The following is a 25,255-nucleotide window of genomic DNA, read 5'->3' on the forward strand; positions in this document are numbered from 1 at the left end:
GGATTGAATTCTTCGAAGCTATCGTAACAATTTAGTTTAACGATCGCGTAAATCCAAAAATTTGTGTCTACCTTGCGCCCATTACGCAAGCAGGATTAAAAATACGATTTTTCCTTGTATAGGTAGAGGTACGTATTTCTCTTTTCCATGTGTGTTATTGTAAGTAGGTTAGGTATCCATTGCACAAGTATAAACACAATTCGTACGTAATTTCCTCTCTTTTTTTACGCATCCATAATGCGGAGAATTTTTTTTACTTTAATTATACAATCTAAGTATAAATTTTGAAAAAAGAGGTGCCAGGAATTCTCAGTATTCGATAAAAATTCTGCCAAATAGATAGAGATTGAAAATAGAGCCAAAAAATCAACGGCAAAAAGAGATATAGGTACCTACTTTGATACGAGCCTCTATATTCGATGAAATCTGTTGAGATGAGAATGAAATTTCGTAGATTACAAATCGTATTGAAGAATACGAAATCAAATAATTCGTTGAATTAATATTTAAATGAAAAACTTTACTTACATTTTATTTTCTAAGACAAAAATAAACAAACGAATTTGAGTTCGTTGTACTCTGTATTTTAAACGTTCAATACCTATACGAATTGTGCCATGTGCATCGTTCGCCGAATGTTCAGATATTGCAGCAATATCCAATAAACCTGATTTTTCATGGTTATGAAAAGAAAACTGACATATACGAAGACATTTTTCTCACCGATTCGGCGACGATTTTTATTCAAATATTATTGTAATGAAAAAGTTTTTTTTAAAAAATTACTCAATACTTATATTAATTTCAACTTATAAAAAAAATAAAATAAATTACCTACTAATTTTTTTTATTTTTACTTCTTTTTGATTAATAATTACCTACTACATCTTCACTTTTTTTTTAATTTGAATTTTTAAAAAATATTTTGTATTTTAAAATCATTTTTATTAAAATTTAATTATTAAATAATGAAAAAATGTTTATCAAAATATTCGATATTGAATTAAATGCGATCAAAAATAAAAACTCGGTAGATAATCGAAATTTTACCACTTACTGTTAGAATTAATTTTCAGTTAGGTATATTTTCGTTTTTTGTCAAAAAAATTTGAAGATGAATCGTTCATTTTTGACTTATTTAGATAATGTGTTCAAATATGATAATGATAGAATTTTCGCCAACATTTTCAATACCTAATTTTTATTTTCTATTCATTTTCTATTAATTATTGTCACAACATGTGGATAACTATGTATGTTTTATCATTATCATTACTCTTGCTTTCTTTTTTTGACACTCACACAAATTTCAGTAGTACGTGAAGTGAGACTGAAATGGAATTATGCCCAGAGTGCGAATTTTTCTTTTTTGTAAATTTTCAAGTTCCTATATGCATTTAACGCATAGGTACCTAAGTACCTATATTTTTATTCAAATATTATTGTAATGAAAAAGTTTTCTTTTTTTTTAAAAATTAGTATACCTATCTATAAGTATAAATTTTAACTTGAAAAAAAAATAAATTACTTACTTACTTTTCCCTTGTTTGTTGATATTAAACCCACCAGCTATTCTCGTCAAACCTTTTAATAAAATCATTGTAAATTTTTTTCCACGTCCCAAAAATCTACCTCGTGACAATCAACGATAAAATATATAACTCATCTTGATTATTGAACAAATAAAGCCTTGTACATAATTTTTTATAAATTTTCCAATTCAAAATAATTTATTTTTGGCATGTATGGACTATTTTTGTAATAATTATGTTTTTTCCGCCTACCATTCGCTGCGTATTTTCTGATGTGCCAGGTCTGTGAGCATACTTTGATGAGTGCCATTATGCACGAATTTTTTGATTTTGAGTAATTCATACATCGAGGGCAAAATTGGCATAGGGGTGGTAGTACTTTTTTGTCGTTTTCGTTTTCATTAGTGGCAACTTGGAGATAGGTTAAGAGAGGCACTGGATGGCGGGTTGTTGCTATTTGACCCGAATGGGAATTTTAGTGAAGGGTTTCGTCGTTCCAGATGCTTCTTTTCCTACTTGCTTCAACATATCAGCAAATAAATTATTCCATCCTGCTTTTCTGTCGTAACACACCGAAGGGCCTAGGCCGAAGTACATAAGTCCACTAGGAGTGTATCCATATTTTACCGAACTTGTGTCTGTATGTACTGTGCCTTTCCTCTGGAAATCCTCCTGAAGCTTCGGGAGAAAAATACCAGGGGGGGGTAGGATATGATGAACCATCCTGCTAAAGTGAATAGTTGTCCCCCTAGCCCTCGACAAGCATTGCACACAGTGCACAATGCTCATAATCTAAAGTTACAGTATTTGATTTTTGTCTCCATAAGATCATGCGAATGCCAAAGTAGGCTCGAGTGATTTGGGCTTTTCAGTAAAACACGCAGTGTTCGGTAACGCGTTAGATTCTGTAAAATACAAACTTTCTGTCGGTGTAATACTTGGATTTATTTCATTGTTTTAAAACTCAGTTGAACAGATATCCAGCAATATACCTACTGCTCAAAGACAGTACAAGCTGGGTCATGCCGAAGGGGACAGGGGGAGCTCCCCCCCTGGGCGACCGAAATATGGAAAAAGTTGGAAAATTGGTGATTCTCATTCGTCAGTTGGCAATTGAAAAAAATTAAAATTTTGAAAATTTCAACTTGAATTCCAACAAGAATACTTGCCTACCGGATCTTGAAATACCAACTATAGAAAAATTTAAAGATTTTTCCAATAATAATTTTGGGTCATTATGTCAACTCAACCAACGTTTTTGAGTGATGTCTTTCGATTTCGCTCAAATTTTTTTTACAATATATACCCATCCAGTAGGTAAGAACAACGCAATTACCAATTAGTTTGGTCCCAGCCCCCTCAGAGGGTGGGTGGGGGGGGGGCTTCCGTTATTTTCATATTGTCTCGAGATACTCAACTTCAGCAACTCATTCCTCCAAAACTACAATACGTTGATCAAAACTGATTCCACAGTTCGAAAGGGCATTGCATTTAGAACTTTTAAAGCATTTTGAAATTCTCAAAAGTTGAAAGTTGAACTTTCAAATTGAAAGTTCAAATTTCAAAATGACGCTGTAAGTGGGAGCTACTATTTAAAATTTTGAAAAAATTTCCATAAATGTACGTTTTGATGTTTTTTCGAAGTATGCAAGTTTCGAGATTGGATCTCTAAATGGAGGGGGAGCACCCCCACCCCCAATTTTGGGCAAAACTTTCGAAAGGAAATCTAGAGCATGTGATATATCGAATTGTATGTTTTTGGTGACGCTGAATACGAATATGACGTTAGATTTTTGATAGGACCCCCATCCATGGCCCTGGCCCCAGCACCTCCCCAAAATGGGGGAAAAGTTCAAAAAAGTGTTTTGTTCGTGCAACACATGGAATAGTATGTTTTTGATGATGCTGAACACGAATATGACGTCAGATTTTCGATTGGACCCATCCACGGCCCCCAACAATTTTTTTGGACTTTTACCTATTGGGGGAGGTTCTGGGGGCCATGGGTGAAGTCGATTTTAAAAACTATGGCTATATTCGTGTTCAGCGATATCGAAAACATACTATTTCATGTGTCACACGAATGTAACTCTTTTTTTGGGGTCACCCCCTTTGGGGAGGTGCAGGGGGCCGTGGATGGGGTCCAACCAAAAATCTGACATCATATTCGTGTTCAGCGTCATCGAAAACATACTATTCCATGTGTCGCACGAACAAATCACTTTTTTGAACTCTTCTCCCACTTTGGAGAGGTGCTGGGGGCCATGGATGGGGTCCAATCAAAAATCTGACGTCATATTCGTATTCAGCGTCACCAAAAACATACAATTCGATATATCACATGCCCCAGATTTTCTTTCGAAAGTTTTGCCCAAAATTGGGGTGGGGGTGCTCCCCTACCATTAAAAGATCCCATCTCGAAATTTGAATATTTCGAAAAAACATCAAAAGGTACATGTATGGACATTTTTTCAAAATTTTAAATAGTAGCCCCACTCACAGCGCCATTTTGAAATTTGAACTTTTAATTTGAAAGTTCAACTCTCATCTTTTGAAAATTTCAAAATGCTTAAAAAGTTCTAAATGCAATGTCCTCTTGAACTGTGAAATCAGTTTTGATCAAAGTATTGTAGTTTTGGAGGAATGGGCTGCTGACGTTGAGTACCTCGAGACAATGTGAAAATAATGGAAACCTCCCTCCCCCCCCCACGAGGAAGCTGGGACCAAACTAATTGCGGGGTTCTTACTTACTGGGTGTGTATATTTATGTACTGCAAAAAAAAAAAAATTGAGCGAAATCGAAAGACATGACTTTCAAAATCGCCTTTTCTTGGTTGAGTTGACATGGAATGACCCTTTTGCGATCTCGCTTTCCATTAAAAAGTCTTTTTTTTTCAATTAGACTTCAAAATTAATAATTCCTCCTTTTTCCGGAATTTTGAAAAAAAAATCGTATAAAGAGCTCACTTGTCGATTTTATTTGAATTTGAATTATATCTACATTTTTGAGAGCTTTTTGCCTCAAATTCAAGAAATGGTACCCATTTCAACATGAATCATGATTATTTTTTTAAAAATTAATGTAGGTATTAGGTACCTTGTACCTATGTACTTTTACGTAGAATAAATTGAATCGAATAAAAATAAAAATAAACCAAACAAGAAAGAAATAATTTAATTAAACTGATTTAGCCTTCAGGTATTTTCAATCAGAAGTTTCAGAGCCTTTCGATGCTTGCTGACGAATACAAGTAAGTGCATATATTTTTCTTAATTTTTTTTTGTATGATATTGATTGCGATGCGATCGAGAATTTCAATTTCGGTGAAAAGTCATTTTTGACGCATTGTTGAGATGACACGAAAACATTACGTTTCCTTTTAAATATTTTCAGCAAATTTTGTTTTAAAGTCATCCTGAGGTGTCCGCCTCCGATTTGAACGTGTTATAGTGTAGCTAAGAAACCCTACATGATATAGGGGGGAATAAATCCTTTACCTATGGTGGTGAGAAATAGAAATATTCCTTAAAGGGGGAATATTTCTTAAGTACCTAGATAGCTCAGAAGGGTGGTAGTTTTCCTAAACTGCCCTATACATCATTTAAAAAGTATATACCAAATAAATACGAATTCTGTAATATTTACAAGGTATATTTATAATTTTTTACATAAATTCATTTGACCTACATGATTCTACATTTGTTTGTTTGAAAGGCCCTAAATGAATTTAAAACGAAGATAGATCTTACCATACGTGTGATGGTATAGATCAACATATTTTTAATCATAGTCCAAAAATATGAGACTTCATCCTACCCCATCTCCGAAGGTGTAGGACTGCTAAATTTTGCTTAAACTAATTTTATTTACACGAGAAAACAACATTTAAATTAGTCATCATAGATTACGACGCCTTGCTCGTAATCTATGCGAAATGAATACAATATTAAAAGAAAGTAAGTGTATCCTGCTTACCACAAACTGTACGCGTTTTCCATCTCTTTCCTGGTGGCTCACCTAATACTACGAGCCGTCGATGGAACTTAACCAAATGAGACACATTTTAATTCTTTGCCCGTTTCGGTGATGTCCGGATACATCCCAAAACGTCAAAAAGGTACACTCGTTATTAACCGTGAATATTTCGGTTAATCTAGGTTGGATTGAAACATTATCCATCAAACGATGAGATGGAAAAAACGAAAGAACTTCTGCCATGAACTCCGAATAGATGTCCATGGCTTAAGTTTTATTAACGATGACGATAGAACTGACGTACGCGCGATGTCAGAGCCAAAGTCCGGAGACTAGATTTAGTTGCCGGAACCATGTCCGCACGCATCCAAAAAACATCACGATCTCTCTGCTAGCAGCTTCGAGATCTGTATTATAAAGACGCTTGAGATGGTCAAATCCCTACCCCTATTTCTGGGGGACCAATAGCGTACTTGCTAAGTACACATAAATTAGACAATTTATGTGACTTTACTAATTAATGGCCAAAATCCCTATTTCGGCCTATAAACGTCAAAGGCTGTCAAGAACTGTCAAGGGCTCGCGAACCCTTTTACTTTTACGTTCGCCGACTCGCGGGTGCGGCCCTACATGCGCGAGTAGATCGCGAGTACCTCGAGTACTTAGCCTACCTAAAGAATTTACACACGTTCCCAACATTTCATTATAAGGGGTTCTTATTATAAGCACTACCTTCGGCAGTGGGGCCAATCTGCCCTCTGTCAAACGGGACCTTGATTTTTGGAAAAAACATGGTCTAAAACTTCTAAAACCAAATTCTCAGTTTCCCAATTTCATTTTTCGATTTAAGGCGAACATTTGAAAATTCAAATTGACTGTTTTTGGTGATTTATCTACTTATGCTTTTTTATAAAAAAAGGTAGAAACTGATAATAATTCCCCAAATCCAAATTTTGCCATTTTCATCCATTCTAAAAGCCTCCAGCGCGATTTTTCAATTTCTCCAGAATTTTAAATATGCTCCACAAGGCGTGAATATTAAGTTGGGTAGCTAAAAATCGAGTTGTGTGGTATACTCGACCTGTTTAAGTAACGAGTTTATCTATATTTGAACGATGGTCATTGTATGGCATAATAAAACATGACAAAAATTCAGAAAATCGCGCTGTAGGCAACAAAAAATGTCTCGAAACAGCGAAATTCGGACTGGGGGTGAGGATGGGGGTGGTTCTGAGCTCGATACTGTAGGATTCGAACCAATTTCTAAAATTTCCTCGCAAACGGGAATTTTTTGATTTTTTGGATACCTATTTTTATCATGAAAACAGTTGGTCAAAAAACCACTCTATGTAGAGGTGTCCCTCCCAAAATCGGCTCAAATGTATACCGGATCATTTTGATTCAAATCGACATAAAAAATACGAGCTAAAAATATTTTCAGAACCAGCTTCAATCGCAGGTTTTCCCCCAGAACCACAATACCAACTTACGTCTTATAAATTTTAAAAGGTTCCATTTCATTAAAACAGGAATTTTTATGCTTAAAAAGTGAAAAAGAAGGTACCCCTTCGTTAATAACATTCCCAGAAACGCATCTTTTTAGTAAGTACGTATTACGAAGATGAAGAAGGAGGAAGCCTATTTGAACAAGAACAACAGAGGAATTGGAAAGATTCTCAGAAAAAATCGACAAAAAACCCTACAAATGTCACAATTTATCTCAGATAGGGCAGCTGCTATCTGCAGAATCGACTTCCCGTTCACATGATAAAATGTTCTGGATTTCATCGACATCAACGTCTGGTTTTTTTCCTCATATTGCACGGTGCGTTTAAACGGATAGTACATATCTATTCATGGTAAGATATATTGTATAGTACATCTGTACATACGAAAAATATAAATAGGCATGCACAATTCACATATGTTAAACATATTGCGTAAAACGAAAAAAGCCACCACCATGAATTCCATTCAATACAATTACGTATGTACTCGTACTAGTAGATGAGACCGAAGATCGGAGACTGTCAAGCACTTGGGAATTTTTTCAAGCCCCGTTAATGTACGTACATACTAGATACATATCTCATCTAGTGAATACCTACTTGTATTTTTTTAATAAATATAAATGTCTAGTAACTTTCTGGAAAGTTTCTGAAAGTTTCCAAAATATAAATTTGAACAGATACGTTTATTGGAAATCATGATCATGAAAATAACAGCTCTATGATGACCTTTTTGGAATATTTAGGTACTGCGAACAGGAAATATACGAATGAGAATAATTTTAAAAAATTACACGCTACGTAAAATTATCTTCATGAATTCGCCATGAAGTGACGAAGTGTAAGATTTTTTTTATCACCGATTTACGTACATATTATGTATGTACATATATGTATTATTGTAGGTACCTAACTAACTACCGAACTGATGATCTACTTATAACAAACTTATTGTTTCAAAAAAAAAATTCAGGGGCTGAATGCTGAAAACTGAAATAAATTGATTTTTGGTTTTTGGTTTATAGTTTTTTGGTACTTTTATTTGGTTTTGGGTTTTTGGTTTCAATTTTCAGATTTTTTTCTGCCAATTATCGCATTATGTCACCTAATTCTAGGTAGTATTAGTATTATGTATTAATAATTATTGTATTCAATCATTTCTACTAGTCAATTAATGCATAAAAGTCAAAACATTACATTTTACATTACACATATTTTGATGATTTAGATTTTAAATTTTTAAATTTTTTATATTTGGTTTTTGGTTAATTGGTTTTGACTTTTGATCAAATATTTTTAATTTTTGGTATTTTGGTTTTGAGTTTTGCACAAAAGTCACAAAACAGATTTATATTTGGTTTTTCTTTTCCTTCATTTTTTTGGTTTTTGGATTTTCAACAGTTTCAACCTTTCAAGTTTTAACCCCTGAAATTTTGCTTTCTGAGATGTAAAAAATTATGAGGTCCTCGAGATGGATTTTGAGAAACCGAAAAGTTATTAGAGTTCTGCACAAAAAAAAATTATTCTCAAAAAAAATCCAAAATTTTTTTGAAAAAAAATATACACCGCATGAACTGTGTCTAGCCGCAGTAACTCATGATGGACTGAGGACTGATAAGGTAGACGTACTCTGTGTAGTCGCTTTCCCCAGATTGCAAATTGACTGATAAGACGTGATTGATAATATTAATATTATTCAAAAAATTATTCCATCAGATTTAATTAAAACTTTTGATTTTCAGATTAATTTGATTAATAATACTGAAGCTGTGAAGCTTTCTACTCTGCCATAATATCGCATTCAATACATCCAACTCCAAGCTTATTTACTCATCAGCAGTAGTATTGATAGACCGACCTTTATGCCGGTAATGAACTGACCTTAGTCCTTAACTCATGAAAAATAACCCATGTTTATGTAAATGTTCGAAAATTATTAAATAGTAAGTATTGTTCGAGTGACATTCACTATTGTTTATAATATTATTACTTTCATTAACTGAGTGATTGCTGAAATCTGTTTGTTTTCATTAGAGCTGGATTCAATCTTCCAAGTATTTGTGTATTCTTAGATTGATGATAACGGTGCTCGTATTTCAGTAGTTTCGTCATTAAAGCACTACTTATATTATCTAGAAGTCGTCGTTGTTCGTCGTGCCTCAATTTGTGAGTATTCATCGTAGAAAAGCTATCATCGATCTTCGTTGATTTACTTCAAACGTAATCGTTCATCTACATACGTGTGTTTTTTTTTTCAGTTTTGCCTCATTCGTTACCGAAAATCAGTAGAATCGTGTGTGATTCATGTTTTACTATAGTACGTACGATAGATCGTTGAAGTTACCATGAAAAACTGTACGTCGAGAAACCGAGATATTTAGTGTCTTATTTGACTCTGAACCGAAGAGAATTCAAATTGGTGAGTGGAATTCCACATTGAAAATCATTTTCTATCGACGCAGTTCAGTGCTTCGTTTTTTAAAATGTTTAGACTCAGATTTAATAAATTTATTACGAACGAAGTCATTTTTCTACGTTTCATTTGACAATTATTTAAAATAAATTTGAAATATTTCACAGGAATCCTTCACGTTGGGTTATTCAAGATCATCGAACGAACTAATTTCTAGCAAATAATTCGTAAGTACAACAAAAAACATTATAAGAAGATTGTACCGGGTACTTTGTGAGCATTTTATTACCATTTAAGAAGTATTTTGTAATAAAAACTACGAGACATCTTTTCTCAGGGCGTATAATAACATATTCGTTGACATGACAGAAAGGTAATAATACATATATTCAATACGAAACCGTTACTTTGAAAAGATACATACATAAAGCAACGTTGCCAGTTATAACAAGTACATCACAATCTAACTTTGAACTTTTACTTCTAGCTATATTGGCGTAATTATGGCGGAGGAGGTGCCGTTTCACTGCCCCAACTGTCTCGGCGCGAGGCACGAGAAGAGGGACAGTTCCACAGACACCCCCTGCCCCGACTCGACTAGTAAAAAAAAAAAAAACACTCGAATAGAAAAATAAGTAAAAAAAATATCACAAATTAACTTATAAGATGTAGTCTTGATTTCTATTCATACAACTCTTTTTATAATACGTCGAGTCGCAAAAAAAAACAATAACAAAATACTGAACAATAATTAAGGTAGTTTGCCTCGATTATCCTAGAGGTATCACATTAGAAAAATAAAAAAAATAATAGTAAGAAACAACATATCACTTGTAGAACACAAAAACAATTTCGTTCAGTCGAACTTATGATTAATAAAGAGAAACAAAACAACGATAGTAATAGAAATAATAACTATAAAAAGATGAAAGAACACATAATAAAAGAAAACCACAGCTGAAGACTTCGATATAGCTGTGTGAATTCGTAAGTAACACAATAATAAAGATACCATATTTTGAGAGAGGAGAGTCACCGATGACCGAATTAATCGTCAAGAAGAGCCCTTGGTTCATCTATTAGCTTCAGTCGAGTTGCATTTGTATATTCATTATGGAAGAATATTTTTGTTGAATTGGGTTTTACGTAGAACTTATACCCAACGAAGTTTTGATCGATGTTTTCGATGTCTCGTATGATGATTGAGCAGGTCTCGTCTGATATATCTCGCGCTGCATTGATCAGCGTAGTATTAAAGAAGGTTAGCCGTTCGTCATTCCGTTGAACGATCGACTGAAACTCATATGGCTGTGCGTATTGGATCTTTAAGACGTTTTCGATATGCGGAAGTAAAATAAGTCGGACGATTTCGTATTTCGATTTCAGTTTTCTCAGGATCGCGTAGATTTCTTTTTTCAGGTTATCGTCGGTCATTCTACCGTCTTGAATATCAAGCCAACCGAAGCTAGTCGTACATGTCCTGTCTGTTCTGTTGTTTATTTCTAAGTATTCACGGAAGTGTTTCATATTATAGCGAATATTAACTCCTTCGACCATTTCTAGAATACATTTTTCGCCATTCTCCATAAGGGCATCACGAATTAGATACGCAACAAAACTATCACCGAGCATCCTGCTATTGTTAAAATGGGCATACAGTTTGTCGTTCATTTGTTTGATTGATAACAGCCCTGTGACGATATATTCTGAGTGGTATTTACCGGTAAGATATTTGGAGATGCGTCGTAACTGCCTCGATAACACCGTTGACTGTTGCACCGATTCATCTCTCTCGTTTTGAAGACAAGTCTGCTGCCGTATTAAATCTAGATTTCGCTTTCGGGATTCCTGTAATTGACGTCGAACTCGTTCAGTTTCTTCATTCTGACGATCTTTTTCTTCTTGCAGCATCCTTTGGTATTGCTTCCGTTCATCCCGTTCCATATCGATTATGTTGGACGACTCTATATTCTCCTCTTTGAGACATCGGATAGTGTAGTCTCGGTCACGTATTTTTATTTCTAAAAGACGAACTTGCTCCGACAGGTTGGCAATAATCTTTTCGTTTCGGTATTCAGATAGAGGAACTCTGTTGGACTGAAGGATTTTTTGTTTTCTTCTCCAGTTCGTCGATGCGTTTTTGTAGATCTTCCGCTCTCCGGTTGGCGGATTTATTTTGTTCTTTTAATTCTCCGATTATATCGGATTTTTGTCTCAGTTTGGTCTTCAGGTCGTTGATTGACCGCTCGCTGTAGGAGTTACGGTCATCGTGATACCGGTAGCTCCGAACTATTCGACCGTCTGCCACTCGAGAGATTGATGAAACGGGACGCATCGTAATGAATAAAGTAGTAATTTATTTCTAAAACACCACCGTAAAGCAACGCAGATCGACACTCATAGAACTGAATTTGCAATTATTACATCAATCAGCTTTTATCGAATAGAGAACGCACGTAATGAAATTACTAGAGAATAGCCATTAAACACATCAAACACATTAACGAGAGAATGAATTTACGACGCACTTCCTTTAGAATTCTAGAATCGGTGATTTTATCTTTTTCTTATCAGATGATTTTTGGCTTTTTGATGTTTTTGCGTTTTAGGCAGTTACTTTCGGATGAGTGACGTTTTGGTTAATTCCAACCTCTGACTACTCGATGGTAGTCTTCCTTGGACATTTCTTCGTGTAGCTTGTTTCTCAGAAGTTGGCGGATTGAATTTGAAATATTTTGCTCGTGTTTAATTTTTCTAACTTCGGTGGCCTTTTTGAATAATTCGTCTTCTCCAATTTCTTTTTCGATTCGCATTAATTCTTGAGTGTAGCTGTTTTCGATCGGTATCGGCGTATTAGAAACAATCATGTTGATAGTAAGTACATTTTTCGTTGGTTTTTCTTTCGGTGGACGACCTCTCTTTTTCTTCGTTTGGATAATATTTTTTAATTGTTTCAGTTTAGATGGATTTGTCTGCTCATCATTCCAACCGAGATAATCGCTTTCAGACTCCGCATCCTGCTGTACCAATTCGAGTTTTCTCCGATCATCTATCCGCTGCTGAAAAGTTCTTTTATCAAATGGTGAGGTATATTTGACGTTATCTTCGAGCAGTTGAACCTGTTCTTTTTTCGCATAAATAGTCGTTTGGCGTAAGTTAACAAATTTTATATCGTCGTTTTCTTCTGTTTTGTAATTTCTAACTAGATAGCAATTGACATCAACTTGTTCTTCTACTATAAATGGTCCAATGCGTTTCGGATAGAATTTACCGGCTAAAAATCTGTCAGCGTTACTATGTAGATGAGTAGAAATCATTACTAGATCTCCTTCTTGGAGTCTCTTCTCTGGATCGTCGTTCTCGTTGAATTTTTGTTCTTGAATGATCCATAGTTCTAGCTGTTTCAATCGAATGAGTTTATGGATTTTTTCACGCTTAGTTTCCTGAGGTAAGTTCAAGATTTCTTCGCGATCATCGCCATAGACAGCTTGCTTCGCTAATTTATCCGCTACTACGTTCGTAAAGTCATATTTATGACCTTTTGTATGAATTATTTCTACATAACGCATTCTGCTTTTTAGTTCTTTTATTTGTAAAAGAAGGTCTTTATGAGCCACTAATTTCCTTGATGCATTTTTCCATTCATTTAGCTCGTACTCGAGTGTTTTATCGATAGTTTGTTTGGCGTATAACGAATCAGTCAAGATCTTTAATTTTCGGTGATCGGTTTTCCATAACACAGCTAATATGGTCTCTTTTATCGCGTAGAGTTCGGCCAAATTATTCGTGGGTTTTTGCTTATTTAATCGTTGAGAAATATTATATCGGCTGGTTGGTTTAAAACAAACGCCAATTCCAGCGATAGCATCGTCGCTTCCGTTGGCTTTACATGCCCCATCAGTAGCTGCCCATAGAAATCCACTTTTATCAATATACAACTCGCCATCGTGCATAATATCTGGTAGATTATCGAATGTAGTATATTTTTTCTCGTAGGTACTGATTTTTTCTATTGCTTTTTTTAATAGTTTATTGATGTCATGACGAAATGTTTCTATAATTTCCGGCTTCGGTGCATCCTGTGGAATGCCCCATATTTCAAATGGACTAAGACCATAATCCGAAGGAGCCATATTGAGATTTTTTTCTACTGCTGAAACGTAATAATGCCAGTTTTCGTGAGTATAGTCTTCACTGTTACTATTTTCATTTAAATAGATTCTCAATTGAGTGCCAATTTCACGCATGCTTCTTTCCACCGTAGATGACTGAGGATTATACGGCGATACGTATGTACATTCCACCTTCAATCGCTTACACTCGTCTTTCCACTGATTCGATATAAACTGTGGTCCGTTGTCAGTCGTGATTCGCTTCAATTTGTGACCATGGGCTCGCATATCATCGTTGATTCGTGTTAGAATAGGTAAGACCGATTCTGTTTTCGTATCTTTAAGCGCCATTAGATATACTTTCTTGCTAAATACATCTTTAGCGACGACGATAGCACGAGGAAGACCCAGTGGATTTGGCAATTGACCATAAAGATCCACACTAACATTTTCTCCGATATCATTTGCTGTAACTTTAGCAAACTCTGGATATTTTTTTAATCCGTAAACTTTGTTTTGTTTGCAGACAATACAGACACTCACGATAAAAGCAATATGTTTTTCAGCCGACGGATGGTAATAAGTTCTATTAAAGATGTCAATCAATTTATTTTTCCCGAGATGACCGTACCATTCGTGCAAATATTCAACAGTTTCTCTCAGCAGCGCACTTGGAAGATAAGGTAATGGATATTCTCCAGTTGTCCGATATAGTATGCCGTAATCAGTTGTATATTTCTCTTTGATATTTTCAACGTATTTTGCTACAGCTTTCTTTCCTCTAAACTTGATTTTATCTGCAATTTGACCGTTTAATGTGTTAATAATAGCTTTTAATTTTGGATCATCATTTTGCCATGTTGATAGATGAAAAAGCGCTTGTTCGAGATCCTGTTTTATTTGGACTCTTATTTCTAAAATATCCATTATTTCTTCGGTCCTGATCAATTCTAACGGAGGTGAGTTGAATAATTTATGGTCAGGTTTAGATATAGTATATTGGATGTTGAGGTGTTTCGTCCAAAGATACCAGCCGGCTGCTTTAACATGGAATTCAGATGCGTCTTTTATTTTTGATACTGCTGTTTTTAAACTGATTGGAACATGAATTTCTCTACCGATGAGCCACATTCTGTTCTTTTTTAACGCATTAACGAGCGCAAATACTCGTTTTTCGATGATGGAATAATTTTTTTCGTGTGATTTCAGCGCTGATGACACGAACATAACAACATGCTTTTCTCCTTCGAGTATTTGATACAAGACTGCATTCACAGTGGATGGTTCGACGCTAATTTCTATGTAGAATGGTTCTTCGTTATCTGGCATTTTTAACTCGAACTTTTGCTGATAAGCTTCATAAAGTTGATCGAACGCATCGGACTGTTCTTTTCCCCATACAAATGGAACATCTTTCTTGGTAAGTTTCGTGATTGGCTCTAATATTGTCTGATAATTTTCGATGAATTTTCTATATAAGTTTGTCAGACCGGTGAATTGTTTGATATTTGTGACGGTTGGTAGAATAACTCTGTTTTGGCGTTTATTGAAGAATTTATTTCTAAAACGTAGTAATTTTTCCATTTTTTGATCTTGTTTTTTCACCGAGTCTTCTCCGATAACGTGGCCAAGGAAATCGACGTTTTTCTGAAATAGTTTAGTTTTGCTCGGGTTTAGCGTCATATTCGCCTCGTTGATTCGCCGAAATACTTCTTCGAGCAGTTGGACGTGCTCTTCGAATGTCTCAGTTTCAATCAAGAATTCATCAACGAACATTTTCACTGGAAGGCCGTAAAACATTCTTCGTCTGCGATCAATGAATTCGCCCATAGCGACGACAGTACCAAATGGATCTACATTCCATTCCCAGATTTCACCGTCCATCTTAAATCCGGTGTACTTTTTCGAGTTTTCGTCGAGTGGATCTTGCCAGAATCCAGAGCTAAAATCGCCCGTTGATCGATAGACTTTCTTTTTACCATCATGAACCAAACGTTCCGAATTTGGTGGTTCATTGTAGTTTGGAATTAGATATTTGTTCAGTTCTTCTGGATCTAGACAGATACGAAGCGAGCCGTTGGATTTGGTACGTATTATAGTATTATTAACATGAGTTGTATTCGATGGTCTGATAATATCGTTAATAATTAACCGGTGCATTTCAGCTTTCACTTTTTCGCGCATATGAACGCTTGGGATATAATTTCTACCATTAAAGTTGGGGACTTTATCAACGTTGAACTTGAATACCACTGGATCACCATTGTAACGACCAATTTCGTCACGAAATATACGAGAGTGCGGATTTAAACGTTGGAAAGCGATTTGTTGTTGTTCGTTTGATAGCTGAATATTTCTATCATTTCGTAGGAGCTTTTTACGAAGAATTTCACCGGTATCTTTCGCAGGTTCGATTGGTTTAATTATTTTATCGATTAAACGTATATGAATTTTACGGATGTTGATGTACTTATCTAGAATTACGAAATCAATGTATTCTATCACGCCACCACGTTCACATTTTGCTCTCATTGGACCAAACTCAGTATCTATATTGTTGTCTTTCATAGCATGGCGACCGATAAGAATTTTGCCTGGTAGGTTTCTCATTACATGGAATTTTACGTTGATTTTATAGTCTTTAAATTTAAACTGTACGACGCCCATAAGGTCAAGGCATTCTTCTTCGTTACCATTGGCTACTTTAACAATGGCAATTTGTTTTGCAGGTTCGAAAGCAACGTGATTTGGATGATTTCTATGCAGCATGAAAAGTGTGCCCTGATCAATGACGTTTGCGTCAGCACCGGAATCAAGTAAAACGACGCAGTCTTCAGTCTCAATTTTCAACGGAATAGCACTTGTATTTTGCGGATGTTTAGGTTGTTCATTCGCTTCGATTGTTTTTATTTTATTAATTTCTATAACTTCATCAGTAATTTCTTCGATAGTTAATGCTTGTTCTTCTGCAGGATGTTGATAGAGTACTGGCTGTTGGTTGGAGTGAACATTATATAGATTGTATGTCAACTCCATTTCATCTTCGATACTCAGATTAGCTGGTGAGTTGCAAGTGGCTACTGTTTTCATTGATGCCGAAGAGTCAAGCGATTCCTCCGATGAGATGCTATCGTCGGCATTATTATGATTTATAATGCAGTTAACGTTAATATGTTCGTGTTTTTCTATCTCAGGTTCACCGTTCGGATGCTGCTCAGTGATTGGTTCGCAGATTTCGATTTTTTCGTCGTTGTTTTCGCATGTTTGGATAATTTTTGGTTTTCTTATTGGTGAAAGTTTTTTCTTTGATGGCGAGAATACTTTTCTACGTAATATTGGCGGTGATTTTACACGAATTGGCGATTTTTTGAGAGTAATTCGCGCTACGGATTCAGGTACGATTTCTTCTTCTTCGGGTATTGACATAGTAGGTAGTTTATTTATTTCTATCGATGATTTTTCCTTTTCAGGTTCAGACTGGATCATATTGTATTTCTGCAATATTTCTTCGAACTGGCATCGTAATATTTTACTGTTATCATCTCTAGGTAAGAAATCATGTAATTTATTACTATAGAAGAATTTCCCTTTTATAACATTAATAACTCCAGATCTATTTGTTCTCATTCGATGCCCAGTTGTTACGATAAAATGCTTCGATAGTTCAGTGATTAGCCTGGTGTTTTTCATACGATAGATATTTTTCTTGTAAATAGATAGAATACGTAAATATCTCCGAATATGACCACGAGGTTTTTTATTGGTCGCCGGATGCAGAATCGGAAACAGAACCAAGGTTGATGAGGGTTTTTGATATTTTATTTGGTTACAGATTTTTTGAACCCAATATGCGATATAGTTTAACGGAATTCGATCATCGTTTAACTCTCCTTCTCCGAATGAAATTACCAGCTTTTGATTGGATAGATTAAAATTTTTCAGCGTCATAAAAATATTTGCCAAGGTTGGCATACGTATACTCCCGTTACCAAGTAATAATTGAGCGATGTTATCACCAAAATAATTTATTTTACAATTTTTTATTTCTAGTTTACATAGGTTTATTCTTGGACGGGAATACGAGTCAGGACTTAGTTTAAAGAATTCTGTTGAGCAGCTCCGGTTTGACTGCCAAATAGACCATTAGCAAACGAATTACCGGATGTTGAAGCATTTGCTTGAGGCTGTCGTTGAAATAGAGATTGGCTTGGCGGAGGATTCGAAGTAGTATTTTGTGCTTGTTGTTCCGTAGCATTTTGGCCACCATTTTGACCAGTTTGTTGTTCGGATAATGGACGTGAATCTTCGCCGTATTTGTCACCATATGGTCTGTTATCATAGTTGTCATAATTTCTATATCCGCCACGGTAGCCACCTCGATAGCCACGGCTTCTTCCACGATAACCACCTCGATATTCTCCATTATTCCATCGACCACGATAACCACCGCGATCATCACTCGTTTTGCCATTCTCGTCTTGCATAATACCGCTACTATAATCGCGAAACGTGCGATCGTCATTTCGCTGGTGAGTCGTTCGCTGAGGGATTTCCAATTGTTTAGCCCAGCTGGTCACGTTACAGATTTTTGAGGCAGCCAGCTGTTTCAGCGAGTTTAATTTGGCAATCAGTTGTTCGAAAGAGTTTACGTCTTCACTCGAGATTTTATATTGAAACTCCGGTGGTATTTTATCGTAAAGACTGCTTATTGCTTCACTAGGTGATACTTTCTTCATACTCGTCAGCGTTGGGTACCATAATTCGACTCTTTCTATTACTTTCGTAATAGAGTAGTCGGTCGGCGCAGCTTCATTACTAAACGCTTCTAGAGCTGCCTTTTGACAGGCTTCATCCCAGAATACTGAGAGAAATATTCTTCGGCTATCCTGGTAGGTTCTCGCATTTTTACTACGACTGCTCCACGAATCATTGTTTACTTTTACGGCTGTGTTAAACATAATAATTTTAGTCATTTCGTTGGTAAGCTGCACTTGCGACATGTAGTTTTCGAATTGATCAAGGAAACGATTCGGGTGGTGTTTATTTTGCTCATCGAAGACTATACCGGAGTTCGGAAATAAGGTAATGAAGTTCTGTTCATTAGGTAACGTGACTTGGATATGCTGAGGTGGAACTTCGAACTCGGCCATTTCAGCATCCATTCTGTTATTTATCGCCGTCGTCATAGCTGTAGAAATTTGTTGGAACAAATCTTTCGTCGCATCGGTAATCGTTTTAGTAACATGATTATTAATTCGAGCTTCAGCTGCGGCGATTTTATCATCGATCTTAGTATTTATTTGTTCTTCAGTCAGAGCCATTTCCGACAAGTTTTCACGTACTGACTCGGCTAGGTTTGAAAACGGGAGGTTTTCAAACAATGCTCGGATTTGATTCGTATAAAAATCTTCAAAAACTTCAACACTAGGATTGATTATTTCTATTGGAACATTCTTTGTTTTACGAACACTTTTCTTAATTATTTCTACACGTTGAACTTCGCGTTTCCGTAGCTTGAGGATTGGAGATTGATTCGGCGTGATTGGTCTTGAAAGCGACTTATCTGATACAATATTGCGCGGAATTTTGACGTTTTTCCGGCGCAATATTTCACGAAAAACAGGTTACACTTACTGGAATGAGTAGTAACATTTATTTCTAATTGATCAGGAACTACGTAATCATTTCTATAAATTGTCGCGAATTTTATAAGAAAATAAAGTTGCACACGCGGTTTCGAACAATGGAAACTTACGACGATACAATCGTGTAGAATAGTTTTTTATAAAACAGAAATAAATCGCACTTTTTATAAGAAAATCGTGCCCACCGGATGGGAGCCACTAGTGTACCGGGTACTTTGTGAGCATTTTATTACCATTTAAGAAGTATTTTGTAATAAAAACTACGAGACATCTTTTCTCAGGGCGTATAATAACATATTCGTTGACATGACAGAAAGGTAATAATACATATATTCAATACGAAACCGTTACTTTGAAAAGATACATACATAAAGCAACGTTGCCAGTTATAACAAGTACATCACAATCTAACTTTGAACTTTTACTTCTAGCTATATTGGCGTAATTATGGCGGAGGAGGTGCCGTTTCAAGATCAGATTCACACTATAACCATAACGTTTATTTTATTCTCGGCAAAAGCTTTCAATTTTGTCGATGTGATGAAATAATATTTATGCAGTCAGTATAACCTCGCCAATGACAAATTGACAATAAACTGAATTTGAAATTCTTTTGTATTTGAAACATCAGATATTTAGTTTTTTTCGATTGATTATTGTACAACTATGATTTGAATCCTCATATTTATTGTGAGTAATGTTGGTATTAATTTTCTGTTGACAGATATTAAAAACTTGAAGTGAAACTTTCGAAACTTGGTTGGATTCGATGATCTTACATTCTACCCGAGGAGTGGAGTTTTTTTCCTCCGAACAAGTGAAACTTCAATAATTTGCATCTTAGCAACCGAATAGAATATTCGAAATATCGTTTGTGAGTTCATTTTTGTATTCGAGTATTCTCTTACTAGTCCATTCTTATTTGTCATTTGTTTCGTAGTATTCGGTTTGAAATATTCATTTGTAGGTACCTCCGTTATTGCTCAAAATGGTGATGATTTGTGATATTTTCAGTGTAAAACGCAGAAATTGAAATTACTTACATGGGTTACCTGAATGATAATTTCTTTTGTTGGATTCCATTACGATTTCGTATGTTACCTATGTTTTCAAGAATGGCTTTGAACAGTTCGATGAAGATGCTGTTTCGGATATTGTAAATCCTTCATTAAAGTAAGAAATTATGTTCAAAATTGTGAAAATATGTTTTCGAAATTTGTGACGGATTAGTTTGTGATATGATTCCAACAAATTATCAATTGTTTTGACCGAGTAATGCCAAAAATTTGTAAAAATTTCATCTCGATGTTGAATCATTAATTTTTCAAAATAAGTCGGCCGTCCCGTCTTTCTGATTTTTTTTTCTTAAATTTAATACGAATTACAATAAAATATTTATATCTGTTTCAGGAATAATTTCACACAGCTGGTTTCTCAAAGTTCTGATCGTTGAGCAGTCCTTCGTAGAATATTTTCGTTGAAAGTACCTGCATCATTTGAGTTTCAACATGTTTTCTATCTTACGAGGTCGTGCTCATCTCTCGAAGAAATTATATTTAATCTATAACGGTAGAGTACTGCCCAATTCGCAAAGTTACGTTGATTTTTTCAAAAGTGTCAGCTCGCGAAATCATTGTGATTCTTCGAAGCAAGTGCTTCGTACTCGTAATCATAATGCTATTTTAAAACCAGTATCTTTCAGTTTTCCAAACCAGCCGGATTTTTTTCCAAAATCGCGACACAATCACGCAAACAGCGAAATGAAACTATTGTCTACTTATCAAAAGCACTCTGATTTTTCAAAAAAGTTGTCTTCTACGAGCAAAGATAAGATGGATCAGATAAGCACTCTGGTTGAAGAATGGACAACGCGTTACGATAGTTTGGGCAAACTCGATGCCAATGTTGTCTGCGGTACTTTGAATACTCTATCGAGATATCGTGTTTTTGATAAAAAATGGAATAATAAAGATGGAAAAAACTTCAAAGAACTGATCGTTAAATTAGTAGTAGAAGCGAATCAATTATTTGACACGAATCGTCGATCCGTTTATAAATTAAAACCGTGGCAAATCGCTCATACCTTGAACGCGCTATCTGGTTGGAATGTATTTAGAAAAGATATCTGGAACGGTACCGAAGTCCAGCTGTTCAAATCTGTCATCGTTAAACTAATCCATCAAGGAAACAATTTACTAGATCGTAAAAACAAATCAGTCGATCAATTCGATTTTTACGCCGCAGCTAACATCTTGAACGCGTTGTCCAAATGGAACAAGAATGAGTTACAAGGAGCTAACGAGTTCGTTGTTAAATTAATGAAACAACGTTGTATGGCGACCGGTGGATCCGTTTCAACGCAGCATAATAATATTGAAGATGAAAAACACACTTGCATGGGAGTCGTGAAAACCTTAAAAGCTATGTCTAAATGGCACAATGAGGAATTACAAGGATCTAAAGAGTTTATCATTCAAGTACTAGCGAAAGGAACTTCACTAGCAAATAAATTCAATTCAATGGAAATCGCCAATGGTCTGAACGCTTTTTCTAAATGGAATATTGATGATTTTCAAGAAGCCAAAGGGTTTATCGTTCTGCTGATCAAGCGAGGAAACGCGATTATCGATCAATTCGACTGTCAAGGAATTTCCAATTGCTTGAACGCGCTATGCAAGTGGAATATCAATAAATTACCAGGCTCTAAAGAATTTATTACTCGGCTGGTTAAACGTGGCGGCGCTATGGCCAAAGGATTTAATCCTCAAGAAGTTTCCAATTGTTTGAACGCCCTGTGTAAATGGAACACCGATGAAATACAAGGAAGTCGAAAATTTATCGTCGAGTTGGTAAAATGCGGAAATCAAACGGTCGATATGTTTGATTCGCAAGGAGTTTCCAATGCTTTAAACGCATTTTCCAAGTGGAACGTCGATGACTTCGAAGGTGCTGAGAAATTCATTAATCAGCTAATTAAACGAGGAATTTCTACGATCGACGGATTCAATTCTCAAGGAATTGCCAACAGCTTGAACGCTGTTTCGAAGTGGAATCTCGAAGAGTTTCAAGGATCCAGAAAGTTCATCGCCAATTTAATTCAACGAGGCAGTGCAACAACAAGTGGATGTCGTTCACGAGAGATAGCCAGCAGCTTGAACGCTTTATCCAAGTGGAAAATAGACGAGTTTCCTGGAACTACGGAATTCATCGTTCAGTTATTAAAACAAGGTAGCTCTATGGCTTTTGAATTCGACTCTCAAGGGATCTCGAATTGTCTAAACGCCATTTCCAAGTGGAATATTAACGAGTTACGAGGATCTAAGGATTTCATTATTCAGTTATTCAAAAACGGTATCGCAACGAGCAGTAAATTTAAACCTGTACAAATAGCTACGAGTCTGAATGCTCTATCTAAATGGGAAATAAACGAATTACCCGGAGCTAGAGAATTCATTGTCGAGTTGATACAACAAGGAAGCTCGACAGTGGACAGATTTCATTCTCAGGATATCGCCAACAGCTTGAACGCATTGTCCAAATGGAATGTAGACGAATTCAAAGGATCAGAAGAGTTCATTGTGGCGCTGATAAGACGTGGAAGTTCACTGGTCGACGAATTCAATCCTCTACAAATTGCAGTCAGTCTGAATGGACTGTCGAAATGGGACATCGGAGATTTTCCAGGAGCTACGCAGTTCATCGATCTATTAGGTGAACGAGGTTGTTCAACAGTTGACGAATTCCAACCTCATCAAATCGCCAACACCCTGAATGCATTGTCCAAATGGAACGTTGATGATTTTCGAGCAGTTAGAGAATTTATTGTTCGATTAATAAATCGAGGGCATTCAACAGTCGATAAGTTCAATTCTTCAAACATCGCCAATAGTTTAAATGCATTATCCAAATGGAACATTAACGAATTCGAAGGATCAAAACAGTTCATCATGGAGCTGATAAGATGTGGAAATTTACTCGTCGACCAATTCAATCCTGTGCAAATTGCAGGCAGTCTGAATGGTCTGTCAAAATGGAACATCGGAGATTTTTCAGGAGCTACGCAGTTCATCGATCTATTAGCTGAACGAGGTTGTTCAACAGTTGACGAATTCCAACCTCAACAAATCGCCAACTGCCTGAAAGCCTTGTCCAAATGGAACGTCGATGATTTTCGATCAGTTAGAGAATTTATTGTTCGATTAATAAAACGAGGGCATTGGACAGTCGACAAGTTTAATTCTCAATGCATCGCTAATAGTTTAAATGCCCTATCGAAATGGAACGTCGACGAATTCGAAGGATCAAAAGAGCTCATCGTCGAGCTGATAAGATGTGGAAGTTTACTTGTCGACGAATTCGATGCTCTAGAAATTGCTAGCAATTTGAATTGTCTGTCGAAATGGAACATCGCCGAGTTTCAAGGAGCGAGAGAATTCGTCCAACTATTGGTTAAACGAAAGAAAACGAAGTTGTAAACCGTTGACGAATTCTAACCTCAACAAATCGCCAACATTATGAATGTCTTGTCTGAAGTGGGAAGTAGAGAATTTATTGTTTGATTAATTAAACGTGGAAGGATTTCAATTGAAGTATAAAACGCATTCTAAATGTATAAAGACGAAGAATTTTTTCTATTATGTTCGAATTGTTTTTAATCGTCTGTGATTTATTTTCATAATAATACCTACTTGTAAGTATGTCAGAGCTTCATAATATTTTATAATTTTTTAATGTTACTTTCGTTTTTTTTCAATACCTGCGTTTACCCGATGTAATTTTCAATAAATCGATTAAAATTAGAACTTAATTTTTTACCGTTGAAAATTGTACAGTACCTAATTTATTTTAAGAGAAAATTAACCTCTGTCTTAAAGAATACATTTTTTGTCTTATGAGAATGAGACTGGTATCCTAACTTACATGACAATTATTTTTAAATCGCGCAAGGTCAGACTGAAGAAGCATGGCGAAATAATAAACATCATCATTCAACAGCCAAAATTTCAAGTTCTGAAATGCATTAAAATTTTTTCTCTTTTTTTATAAATTATAAATCAAAAATTAAGCTAAAAAAATAAGAGAAATTCAGCAATTTTTGGGATTGGTCTGTTAGTCCCGCATATGACAATAGGAGTAATTGCACCCCCCCCCCACCCGCCGATATTCCGGGACAGCTTTCTTCTTAAAAGGTACATCCTAAGGAACATTTTAAAGCAAACTTGCCCAAGAAAAGTTGGCCTTACTTACAAAATGGCGGCCATTTTGATTGACAGGTCAGCCGAAATCGCAGATTTTGCGTTTCAACATAGGACTTGCACGAAATTTTTCAAACTTTACAAAGGTAGATCGAAAGATCATGCAAAAATGTATCATTTGTCAAAATTTCAAGTGCTTAAGTGCGTTTTTCGACTTTTGGTGAATTTTTGAAAATCAAATTTAGGCCAAAAATGAGGAAAAAAATCAAAATTTTACCAAATTGACCAAGAAAGCTGAAATTTGAGATATACCCTATTTTCGACACGCCAAATCGATTGGAAACGGTTTCAACCCGTTTGGGGCAGTTCTGGAGCCTCCAGCAGATTTTTGAAACTCGAAATTCCATGAAATTGGAGTTGTAAAGCTGAAATTTATTCTAAAAACTAAACTCAATACGCTACGAAGTACTGCAGGAGAATTTCAAGTCGTTTTGGAGCCTCCAGCGACTTTTTGAAAATTCCTGAAGCCTCCAGCAGATTTTTGAAACTTTAAATTTTCACAAAATTTCATCAAATGTAGACGGAAAGCTGAAATTTACTCTACACTCCAATTATTTATAACACCCTCTAAAGACGACTTCAGGTGGGTTCAAGTCATTTTAGAGCCTCCAGCGATTTTTTTGAAAATAACTGGAGCCTCCAGTAAATTTTTGAAACTTGAAATTCCTGCAACATTAATTTATCAAATGGAGTTGGCAAGCTGAAGTTTACTTCGCAGACTACATGGTTGTTTCAAATGGTTTTGAAGCTTCCAGCTACTTTTAGGAAATTACAATTTTCCAAAAAAACGCCACACAACCTTTCAAAAAATTGC

The 25,255-nt window shown here is 35.6% G+C and overlaps 1 protein-coding gene across 2 annotated transcripts; it reads left to right on the forward strand.

Annotated features, from left to right (window-relative positions):
* The first annotated feature begins 8,668 nt into the window (after positions 1 to 8,668).
* Positions 8,669 to 24,102, forward strand: LOC135834724 (uncharacterized). Of its 2 annotated transcripts, none has more exons than XM_065348686.1 (7): positions 8,669 to 8,959; positions 9,051 to 9,182; positions 9,275 to 9,435; positions 9,597 to 9,656; positions 19,911 to 20,060; positions 20,127 to 20,359; positions 20,597 to 24,102. In XM_065348686.1, the coding sequence occupies exon 7, from the start codon at positions 20,695 to 20,697 to the stop codon at positions 23,659 to 23,661; it is 2,967 nt and encodes a 988-aa protein (XP_065204758.1). In that variant the 5' UTR covers positions 8,669 to 8,959; positions 9,051 to 9,182; positions 9,275 to 9,435; positions 9,597 to 9,656; positions 19,911 to 20,060; positions 20,127 to 20,359; positions 20,597 to 20,694; the 3' UTR covers positions 23,662 to 24,102. The 2 variants fall into 2 exon arrangements, with proteins under 2 accessions (XP_065204758.1, XP_065204759.1); XM_065348687.1 differs by having other exon boundaries at positions 9,053 to 9,182; positions 20,201 to 20,359.
* Positions 24,103 to 25,255: the final 1,153 nt, after the last annotated feature.

The sequence above is a fragment of the Planococcus citri genome, chromosome 2, assembly GCF_950023065.1.
Source record: "Planococcus citri chromosome 2, ihPlaCitr1.1, whole genome shotgun sequence".
Taxonomy (NCBI): domain Eukaryota; kingdom Metazoa; phylum Arthropoda; class Insecta; order Hemiptera; family Pseudococcidae; genus Planococcus; species Planococcus citri.

Excerpts from the sequence above, each read along its gene's own strand:
- LOC135834724 (XM_065348686.1), top strand. The coding sequence starts at position 20,695 with ATGTTTTCTATCTTACGAGGTCGTGCTCATCTCTCGAAGAAATTATAT.